This window comes from Saccopteryx bilineata, chromosome 5, assembly GCF_036850765.1.
Source record: "Saccopteryx bilineata isolate mSacBil1 chromosome 5, mSacBil1_pri_phased_curated, whole genome shotgun sequence".
NCBI lineage: Eukaryota > Metazoa > Chordata > Mammalia > Chiroptera > Emballonuridae > Saccopteryx > Saccopteryx bilineata.
In genome coordinates this window covers 237,299,553-237,311,161 of record NC_089494.1, presented here as the reverse complement: position 1 = coordinate 237,311,161, position 11,609 = coordinate 237,299,553, and the positions used below count along the sequence as shown (strand labels likewise).

The 11,609-nt window shown below is 43.3% G+C and overlaps 1 protein-coding gene across 3 annotated transcripts in view; it reads left to right on the top strand.

The window, feature by feature from the left end:
• Positions 1 to 3,194: 3,194 nt before the first annotated feature.
• UBE2K (ubiquitin conjugating enzyme E2 K) overlaps positions 3,195 to 11,609 on the top strand; it is a 74,755-nt gene continuing 66,340 nt past the window's right edge. Inside the window, exon 1 of one of the 3 annotated variants that reach the window (XM_066279413.1) lies at positions 3,195 to 3,579. In XM_066279413.1, coding sequence (XP_066135510.1) covers positions 3,517 to 3,579 — 63 coding nt within the window. In that variant the 5' untranslated portion in view covers positions 3,195 to 3,516. The remainder of the gene's footprint in view (positions 3,580 to 11,609) is intronic. The other 2 variants (XM_066279414.1, XM_066279412.1) reach the window with 2 other exon arrangements.

Sequence of the window (11,609 nt, the reverse complement as noted above, 5' to 3'; positions counted from 1 at the left end):
CCCAGTCCAAAGCTCTATTCCAGGGATTGGGAACCTATGGCTCGCGAGCCAGATGCGGCTCTTTTGATGGCTGCATCTGGCTCGCAGACAAATCTTTAATAAAATAAGTAATAACATCCTCATGTATTATAATCCATTCATTTCTTACCGCTCATGTTCATGGTTGCGGGTGGCTGGAGCCAATCACAGCTGTCCTCCGGGACAACAGCAAATTTTTATTGGATAATGCATAACGTACACAGGTTGTTGTATGGCTCTCATGGCATTATATTTTAAAATATATAGCGTTCATGGCTCTCTCAGCCAAAAAGTTTCCCAACCTCTGCTCTATTCACTGCGCCACTGCCCAGTCAGGTGCAATCATGCTTTTTTAAAAGTAAGCTTTTTCTTTTCAATAATTTTATATTTACAGAAATGTTTCAGAGACTCTTGTATACTCTTTACTTCTATGAATTTTAATATTTTAAATAATCATAGTACCATTCAGAACTAAGAAATTAACATTAGGCCCTGGCCGGTTGGCTCAGCGGTAGAGCGTCGGCCTAGCGTGCGGAGGACCCGGGTTCCATTCCCGGCCAGGGCACACAGGAGAAGCGCCCATTTGTTTCTCCACCCCTCCGCCGCGCTTTCCCTCTCTGTCTCTCTCTTCCCCTCCTGCAGCCAAGGCTCCATTGGAGCAAAGATGGCCCGAGCGCTGGGGATGGCTCTGTGGCCTCTGCCCCAGGCGCTATAGTGGCTCCGGTGGCAACATGGCGACGCCCAGGATGGGCAGAGCATCGCCCCCTGGTGGGCAGAGCGCCGCCCCTGGTGGGCGTGCCGGGTGGATCCCGGTCGGGCGCATGCGGGAGTCTGTCTGACTGTCTCTCCCTGTTTCCAGCTTCAGAAAAATGAAAAAAAAGAAGAAAAAAAAAAGAAAAAAAAAAGAAATTAACATTGCTATAGTACTATTAACTAAATTACAGTGTTCAGATTTCACTAGTTATGTCCTTTCAGTTCTAGGGTCCAATTCAGAATGCCACATTACATTTAGTGTAGTGTTTTTCTTCCCCTTATAATGTATTTTGAGGGTTTTTTCATATCAGTTAATAAGCAGTTGCCTCATTCTCTGGAAGGACCGTAGAATGACCCCTTGGAAATGGAATATCAGGGCCAATAATGATGTGCATTTAAAAATTACCAAACTGCTTGATCTGTGGTGGCACAGTGGATAAAATGTCACCCTGGAATTCTGAGGTTGCTGATTCAAAACCCTAGGCTTAAAAAACCCCAAAAACAAAACCCTGGGCTTGCCCAGTCAAGGCACATATGGGAGTTGATGCTTCCTGCTCCTCCCCCCACCTTCTCTCTCTCTCTCCTCACTAAAATAAAAAGAAAATTAAAAATTGCCAAACTGCCTAGACCAGATAGTTTAGTTGATTAGGATATCATCCTATATGCTAAGGTTGTGAGTTTGATCCCCAGTCAGGGCCCATACAAGAATAAACCAAAGAATGCATAAATATGTGGAAGAGCAAATCAGTGTTTCTCTCTCCCCCTTCCTCTCTCTCTCAAAAGTCAATAAATAAAAATTAAGAAGAAAATACCAAACCCCTTTCCCTTGAAGAAATTATAATACCCTTTTAACTAGTAGTCCCCATGTGATTTGAGTGTTGAAAATTTCTTTGAAGTTTATATCGGGGACGGAATGAAGGTGAAAAATGTAAAATAGTCAAACATTTTTTTACACTTAAAATAATTATTTTTATTGTACTGGCACGAATACACATAACATGGCATGATTTACATTATGCCAGTAATTCATGGTACCATGACCGCATATATAGTTGTTTCCTCTTAGCACCACTAGGGGGCTCTGCTGGAAGACTTTTTATAATTTATTTTTAGCCCATTTAGGGAAAAGTTTCCAGATGATTTAGAATTCTGAACTCTTAAAACTTGACAGAGATCATATAATCCAGCTTTCTTATTTTGCAGATGAGGAAACCAAGGCTGGGCAAGAGAGCTGGCAAGGAGGAGAGCTGGAATCAAAAATCTCTTAGTTCCTGTATTAGGAATTTATAAAATTTTTTTGCCATGTGCCTCCACTGAATGATTCACTCCCTGTGGCTATTTGATTTTTTGCTGCCAAACTGTTAGTAATTTTTGCTAACACAGTGCTAACAGGATACTCTACTGAATGAAGTACAATGAAACAAACTTCTAAATAACCTTTACTACTTATTCCAAATGTTCTATTCAAAGTACCTCTCTCAGCACCAATACTTCCCGTAAACCCTAGCAACCACTTTCACGTTGCCTTTCAAACTTACTTTCCACGTAAACATTTTTCTCTAATCTTTACTCATTTATTCATTCAGTATTTATTGAGAACCTGCTTGCTCCAGATACTGTTGGAGGCTTACAGAAATAAAGCTGTCCTTCTCCCTCAAGAAGCATCTATCATTTATTTTTCACTTTCACGTGCCTTAGGTCAGAGGTTCTCAAACTGTTCCCTGAACCAAAAGCGGAAGCAGCAGCATCTGGGAATTTATTGTAAATGCAAATTAGACCCATCCCCCACTCTAGGGATGGGGCCTAGCGTTGTTTTTTTTGTTTTGTTTTGTTTTGTTTTAAAGTCTCAATCAATTCCGATGTTCACTGAAGTTTAAAAACTATGGTTTTGGTTCCACAGCGCGGTATTATCTAAGTAGGTCAAAGATCAACATCCGGCTTCTAACCTCACCTCAGGCATCTCCATGGAGTTCCCGCCTCCAATACACCTGATGGGACCCAACAATGAGCAAAAACACGATTCAATGACTTGTAGTACCTAGCATGAATGTAACGATAGTAGCACTGTAATGGCTGCAGAGCGAAACGGACCGCGGTGGATTTTCTGGGCCTATACCAGCAGAGAATGGGCCGGACTGAGCCCTGGGACAGTGTTTTCATCCACTAAAGACAGACAAGCACATTGAGCCCGTGGGTTTGGGGTCTGGCCGAGCCAGGGCGGCGCTCCAAGCCGAGTGGGCCGTGCGAACCCGTCAGGTTCGACTCCAGCCTTCGTCAGAGGCTAGAGGCTGGAAGCGCGGACCACACCACCGCGTTACGAACCAGGGAGGAGGAGGAGCAAGACTACGGAGGGGGCCCGCGCAGGGCTCGCCAGCGCGGAAGCCGCACCCTCCAGGCCCCAGACGCCGGCAGGGCGGAGCCACGCGGCCGCAGCTCCCGCGGAGACGCGCGGCGCGGCGCGGCGCGAGGAAAGCGGCTGAGGCGTATGGGGCTACAACGGGAGCGGCTGCGCCGCCCGGCCTGGTCAGCGCCGTACGCATGCGCGGACCTGGCGCCATTTTGGTGGCCGGGCACGGAGGTGATTCCATACTGAAGAGAGCGCGGCGGCCGGGGTGGCAGTGGCAGTGTTCGTGTGCTCGGGTGTGAATCGCCGAGGGAGGAGGCGGTGGAGGAGGAGGTGGCGGCGGCGACGGTGGTCGTAGCGGTGGCGGAGGAGGCGGGTACGAATCAGCTGCGGGCGGAGACATGGCCAACATCGCGGTGCAGCGAATCAAGCGGGAGTTCAAGGAGGTGCTGAAGAGCGAGGAGGTCAGAAATGAACTCCGGGACGTCCCCCACCTCAGCCCAGGGCGGGAGGGCCCTGCCAGCGGCGACTTCCCATTTCCTGGGTAACCCCCAGGTGGCCCTGCTCGCGGCCGCCCTTCTGCCTGTGAGGGAGCAGCAGCCCCCCCCTCCCGCCGCCCTGCCTCCCCTCCCCTCCTTCCCCTCCTTCCCCTCCTTCCCCTCCTCTCCCTCCTCTCCCTCCCCTGCCTCCCCTGCCCTCCTTCTCCTCCCCTCCCCTCCCAGGGCCCTGAGATGGACGGTCTCGTGGGCGGGCGGTGTGGCGAGGAGTACGGTTTGAGGGGCTGATGGAGAGGGGGGCACTTGGCGGCGGGGTGGGAGCTGCGGTGAGAACCCCGAGGCAGTGGCAGCAGCTGGGAGTGTGGCTGTAGGGTGGAGGGAGCAGGCCCAGCCTGAGAAAACCCGGGAAGAGGGTTGGGGGAAGGGGAAAGGTAACTGGATCCGGAGAGCCGCGGTGCTCAGAGGCCCCCACTTTTCAGGGTATTCTGGGTTATAGCCTGTCTGGCCTCCGCTGGCCTGTCCTTAGGGCAGGAGCTGGGGGAGTTCTACGGTATTGATGAAAGGAGGAGGATGGTCAGAGTTACTCCCTCTTAGTTGGGTGTTGGGAGAGAAGGGGCGGACAGTAAGATAGTAATGAGGTACTATCGTACTTGAGTGGGGGATAAGGAAATTTTCACGTGAGATAGGATATTAATTCCATTCTAGACCATTATCTCATTTCCATTTGTCCCCTACAATTCCTAGGCCTCTTTTCTGTTGACACCTAAAGCTTCTGACTGGGTAAAGGCAAGTTGTTTAGTGTGTTTAAGGGCATTTAAATATTTTTAACTAGGAAAAAAATAATAGAATGTATGAGAAGCTTATTTCAAAATACTACAAGTTACACACCAGGGAGCCTCTCCTAAGACAATGCCTCTGTGACTGGGTTGTGCCATGAAACTTCATTATGATGTGTCCTTCATAGTAGTTGATTCTTGCTTTTGAAAAGCAGCCGTATTAAAAACATGGGATTTCACCAGATTAACACATTATTATATATCCCCCCCTTTTTTGAGTAGTTATAACATACCTTGAATTGATTAAAAACTTTTTTTGTCTCAAGCTGCTCTTGGGTCCTGCAGAATTTAGATACTCTAGTGTTGGCCACATTTATTTATATTAAGATACCAAACTCAAACCATGCAAGTATCAGTATAATTTTTTCAAACTTAAATCAAGAATACCAGGTTGTTTTTCCTCATTGGATTTAAAATGGAAAGATTAAAAAGCAGTATTGAAATGGTTATTTTCAAGATGCCACATACCATCATTGAATGGGTCATTGCTGTTTGTATTTTTCTCTTATGCTGATACTTTAATAATCTCAGTGATTTGTGAAGTTAAGCATTCTAAGTATGTGATGAGTAATTTAAATAGTATATCTGATAGCACTTCAGCTTTATTGGTGCCACTGAATATATAGTGGGTGGTTGTGTATGTTTCCAATTAGACATGGAGAAAATAGTCCTTTAAAATTATTTTAAAATGATGTAGTAGCAGATTTATTGAATGTAATAGTATAAAATAATGATTGGTTTTATAGAGCATGTGTATGAACTCTGACCTCTGTATTTGTTCAAGTGCCAAAATTTTGAATGGAAGGATGACTTTGTATTTTTGTGGTACAGTGCAGAAATAGACATAAATGTCTATAGTGATATGCAGTGAAACAATGACTTTATTTTTTTATTTAATAAGAAAATATATGTCAAGATAGTTGACATATATTCATAATGAAACATTGCAGCTAATATTTTTGCCAACAGCCCCAAAGATTTCTTCTATAATAATGTTGTACAAGCCTGAAACTTAATATAAAACTTCTAGTGCTTTATTTTCTGTTACTTAAAAGTAATAATTGGGGCTCATAGTTCATATGGTCTCTTTGTTTTATATAAGGTGATTTTTCACCAGGATAGTCTTCAAGTCAGATAATTTAATTTTGGGATATAATCAATAAATAGTTTTATTTGCAGCAATATTTTATTTTATCTTTATTTTTATAGGGCCAGTTTTATAAGTGAATTATTTTGAACTATTTGAAGGACTTGTAGTACAGTATGTTTTCTTTTTAAGTGTGCAAACGCAGAATCTTGAATGGCTGGTCAAGAAATCAAGGTTTTCATTATGTTACTTATGTACATGTCCATTTTACAAAAGTTTAAATTTTATATGCTTGTTTTTGCTAAGAATATTGGTTGATACAGGATTTTGTTTTGGCCTTTTAAGTACCTTTGTAAAGGCTGCTAATGTTTGCTGGATTCTGGCCATAAGAAGTTATAAGTGGCCATTCTAGGAATGTGAAATATAACCTTCTAGATAAAGCAAATGCAGAATATTGCAGAGAAGGACCCCATTTGTATGGGGTGGAAGGGATGTGTATTTGTATAGGTGAAAGGATTAATGAGGAAATGATAAGATTAGTGACTTCTGTGTAGGGTTCTTGGGTGTCTCGGGCAGCATACATCAGAAGATCCCTTTTGAATCAAGTTATGTGAACTTGTTACTCAAAATAAATAAAATAGTAAATAAAGGCACCCATCTAGGTAATTTTTCCTTGAGACTTTTGGGAAAGTAATCCTTTATCTGTCAGATACTAATTTTTAAATCTGAGTGAGAATTTTAACTAATGTTTCAAAGTTGCTGGGAATGGAAAATTGCTTTAAAGTACATTCTATGGTTATTTTGTGAGTCAAATTACATAAATGAATTGTTGATTGTGAGGATATAATAAAACTATAATCTGTACCCATAGGTTATTTACTATAGTTATTGTTAACTACTATTTGTAGAGTGGCTCTCAGTGCCATTTATTATACATTTTTGCCAATTCTCAAGAACAGGTCTTTGAGTTAGATTTCCTGTTTTTTAGATGTGAAAATTGAGATTCAGAGAAGTTAAATAAGCTTTGGAATTTGGATATAGGTCTGCTTGTGTTTATGTTGTACCAACCACACTGTCATGACTTGCTGAGGATAAGTCATCCTTTTAATTATTTAAAAATAATTGATCCTGGTTTGTATTATAGTTAAAGGATTTAAACACACCTAATTTAATTGTTAAACTTTATTTATTTATTTATTTATTTATTTTGGTGACAGAGACAGATAGGGACAGACAGACCAGAAGGGAGAGAGATGAGAATCATCAATTCTTTGTTGTGGCACCTTAGTTTCTCATTGATTGCTTTCTCATATGTGCCTTGATCAGGGGCTATACAGCAGACCTAGTAACCACTTGCTCAAGCCAGTGAGCCTTGCTTAAACCGGATGAGCCTGCGCTCAAGCTGGCGACCTCGAGGTTTCGAACCTGGGTCCTCTGTGTCCCATTCCGAGGCTCTATCCACCTCGCCACCTCCTGCTTGGGCTAATTGTTAAACATTAAAATAAGTGTTAACTCTAAATAACTTAAATGCTTTATTTGCATTTTAGTGTGGAAGTATTTCAAAATTTGAAACTCAGTGAACTAAAATGCCCTCAAACCAGTGTATATATTCTAGCTTGTTCTTGTGCTTTATGGTACCTATAGTTTTTTCATATTAAAAAAACAAACAACTTACTGATTTTAGAGAGAGAGAGACAGATAGAAACATCAGTCTCTTGCTGTATGTGCTGTGACTGGGGATCAAACCTGCAATCTTTGTGTGTCAGGATGATGTTCTGACCAACTGAGCTATCTAGCCAGGGCTAGTTTTTTTTAGATTGTAGCTATACGTGGCTAACATTTTCTAGGATTCTCATAGGGAATATTTAAAGCCATGACATTAACAAATTGGTTTCATGAATACTTTTAAGTTTTCCTTATTTACTTAAATGGATTTTTGAATATTATCTTTTAATATAAATGTACTATGTTTGATCTAGCTTGATACAGATTATTCTTTTTTTTTTTTTTTTTTACAGAGAGAGAGAATCAGAGAGAGGGATAGACAGGAACGGAGAGAGATGAGAAGCATTAATCATTAGTTTTTCATTGCGACACCTTAGTTCAGGGGTCCCTGAACTTTTTTTTTTTTTCCTGAAGTTGGAAACGGGGAGGCAGTCAGACAGACTCCCACATGCTCCGACTGGGATCCACCTGGCATGCCCACCAGGGGGTGATGCTCTGCCCATCTGGGGCGTTGCTCTGTTGCAACCAGAGCCATTCTAGCGCCTGAGGCAGAGGCCATCCATCCATCCTCAGCGCCCAGCCAACTTTGCTCCATTGGATCCTTGGCTGTGGGAGGGGAAGACAGAGACAGAGAGGAAGGAGAGGGGGAGGGATGGAGAAGCAGATGGGCGCTTCTCCTGTGTGCCCTGGCCGGGAATCGAACCCGACTCTCTACCACTGAGCCAACCGGTCCCCAAACTTTTTACACAGGGGGCCAGTTCACTGTCCCTCAGACCGTTGGCAGGCCGGACTATAAAAAAAACTATGAACAAATCCCTATGCACACTGCACATATCTTATTTTAAAGTAAAAAAACAAAACGGGAACAAATACAATATTTAAAATAAAGAACAAGTAAATTTAAATCAACAAACTGACCAGTATTTCAATGGGAACTATGCTCTTCTCACTGACCACCAATGAAAGAGGTGCCCCTTCTGGAAGTGCAGGGGGGCGGGCAGATAAATGGCCTCAGGGGGCCGCATGTGGCCTACGGGGGGCCGTAGTTAGGGGGGCCGTAGTTAGGGGACCGCTGCCTTAGTTGTTCACTGATTGCTTTCTCATATGTGCCCTGACCGTGGGGCTATAGCAGACCGAGTAACCCGTTGCTCGAGCCAGCCACCTTGGGTCCAAGCTGGTGAGCTTTTTGCTCAAACCAGATGAGCCTGTGCTCAAGCTGGTGACCTCGGGGTCTCAAACCTGGGTCCTCCGCATCCCAGTCTGACGCTCTATCCACTGCGCCACTGCCTGGTCAGGCGATATAGATTATTCTAGATAATAGCACAGCAAACTCTCATCCCCCTAACATCCCTACCTTTTTTTCCTGCCAGTTATATCAATTAAAAATATTTTTAGACATTGCAAAATACTGAGAGCCACTGCTATAGACAAAACTCTTTAGAAAAACATTTAGGTCTATTAACTCTGTAAGATGTATAGTATAATAATTTTTTTTTTTTTTTGTATTTTTCTGAAGCTGGAAATGGGGAGAGACAGTGCGCCCGACCGGGATCCACCCGGCACTCCCACCAGGGGCGATGCTCTGCCCCTCCAGGGCGTCGCTCTGCTGCGACCAGAGCCACTCTTGTGCCTGGGGCAGAGGCCAAGGAGCCATCCCCAGCGCCCGGGCCATCTTTGCTCCAATGGAGCCTCTACTGCGGGAGGGGAAGAGAGAGAACGAGAGGAAGGCGGGGGGGGGGGGGGGGGGGGGGGGAGAAGCAAATGGGCGCTTTTCCTATGTGCCCTGGCCAGGAATTGAACCCGGGTCCCCCGCACGCCAGGCCGACGCTCTACTGCTGAGCCAACCGGCCAGGGTAGTATAATTTATCTAAAATGTAAATGAACAAACAGTTAAGACAAAAAATTATATTGCATGGCTACTACTAGCTTTGAACTTTGGTTTTTTTTTAACACTTTGTTCTTCCTTTATAAATTAATGGTTATCTTTTTCTTTTATACTTTTCTTTTTGATTTAAAGAAAAAGGTGAAATTTCCTAGTTAAAAACCAGTGTAACCAGTATTTGCAGTTTTTGAATAGAAAAGTGATTTGATTTTAGTAACTTATTTATTTAGAAATTAAATTTAATGGGTGACATTGGTCAATATGGTTACATAGGTTTCAGGTAAACATCTCTTTAGCTGTTGAACTGTTAATTGCGTAGTGTGCCTATACCCAAAGTCAGTCATTTTCTGGCGTAGTGTGCCCATACCCAAAGTCAGTCATTTTCTGGCGCTGTGTATTTGTCCTTTACTCCCCTCCTCCCATCCCTCTTCCTGAAGTGAAGTGATAACCACTTCACTTCTGTCTATGTCCATAAGTCTCAGTTTTATATCTCACCTATGTTGTGAAATCATGTAGTTCTTAGCTTTTTCTGATTTACTTATTTCACTTAGCATAATGTTCTCAATCCATGTTGTTGTGAATGACAATAGACCATCATTTCCTTTTTTTTTTTTAACAGAGACATAGAGTCAGAGATGGGGATAGATAGGGACAGACCGGAATGGAGAGAGATGAGAGGTATCAATCATTAGTTTTTTGTTGCAATACCTTAGTTCATTGATTGCTTTCTCATATGTGCCTTAACTATGGGGCTATAGCATACTGAGTAACCCCTTGCTCAAGCCAGCAACCTTGGGTCCAAACTGGTGATCTTTGCTCAAACCAGATGAGCCCGCGCTCAAGCTGGCGACCTAGGGGTCTCGAACCTGGGTCCTCTGCATCCCAGTCCAACGCTCTATCCACTGCACCACCGTCTGGTCAGGCTAGACCATCTTTCTTATGGCTGAGTAGGATTCCATTTTACTATTTATTTGTTTATTTATTCATTTTTAGAGAAGAGAGAGAGAAACAGAGAGAGAGAAGGGGGGAGGAGCTGGAAGCATCAACTTCCAAATGTGCCTTGACCAGGCAAGCCCAGGATTTCGATCCGGCGACCTCAGTATTTCTAGGTCGACACTTTAGCCACTGCGCCACCACAGGTCAGGCCAGATTCCATTTTATATATGTACCACATCTTCTTTATCCAGTCATCTATTGAGGGATACTTTGGTTATTTCCATGTCTTGGCCACTGAATAATGCTGCAGTGAACATGGTTAGTAACTTATTTAAGTAGTGTGCCTTTTAGCGTTCTGTGTGTGGGTTGAACAAGGGAAGCTTATAGATTGGGTAAAAAGTTAAAAATTAAAAGCTTGTCAAAGTAATACTGATGGGGGCACATTCTTGTTTTACTTTGCTATTATAAAGACTTTTATTTGTGTCCATCAGGCAAAAATTAGATTCATCTAGGGCCCCTAGTATGTCACCTCTCTCTAATGAACATATATTATTTTTTTCCAGTGAATGTTGTCAGCAGCTATTGGGCATATTGACTACAACCCCCAAAACTTACCGGATTGGAGATAGGAAGTTCTGAGGGTATGTGTATGTAGAGAGGTTCTTGAACTAAGTTTTAAAGGAAAGTTAAGATTGATCTCGGCCCTGGCCGGTTGGCTCAGCAGTAGAGCATTGGCCCAGCATGTGGAAGTCCCGGATTTGATTCCCAGCCAGGGCACATCTGCTTCTGCACCCTTCCCCCTCTTTTTCCTCTCTGTCTCTCTTTTCCCCTTGGAGCAAAGTTGGCCCAGGTGCTGAGGATGGTTCCATGGCTTCCTCCTCAGGTGCTAGAATGGCTCCAGTTGCAATGGAACAACACCCCAGATGGGCAAGGCATCGCCTAGTGAGCATGCCTTGTGTATCCTGGTCAGGTGCATGTGGGAGTATGTTTCTTTGCCTCCCTGCTTCTCACTTCAGAAAAATACAAAAAAAATACAAAAAAAAAAAAAAAAAGATTGACCTCAAATTTTAGAAGTCCCAAAAGAATTACAGTAATACTGTAATTTATAAGTAAATGATTGCTTCTGTAGGTATCTAAATTGGAACTAGGGAGCAGAGATTATTGACAAAATTAGGCAAGGAACACAATTACATATTTAGAACAGAAAAGTTGCCCAAGTCTAGTGTATACAAACATAGTTGTGAAGTTAGAGCACCTTTCTAAGTGTTTTCACAGTTATCTTTGGGGAAAAAAATCACCTTTTCATATCAAAGAAGGATGTACATAAAATAAAGTGTGATTAGCACTCAAATAAAGAAACAGTCTTTTTTTTTTTTTTTTTTGTATTTTTCCGAAGCTAGAAATGGGGAGAGACAGTCAAGACAGACTCCCGCATGTGCCCGACCGGGATCCACCCGGCACACCCACCAGGGGGCAATGCTCTGCCCCTCCGGGGCGTTGCTCTGCCACGACCAGAGCCACTCTAGCGCCT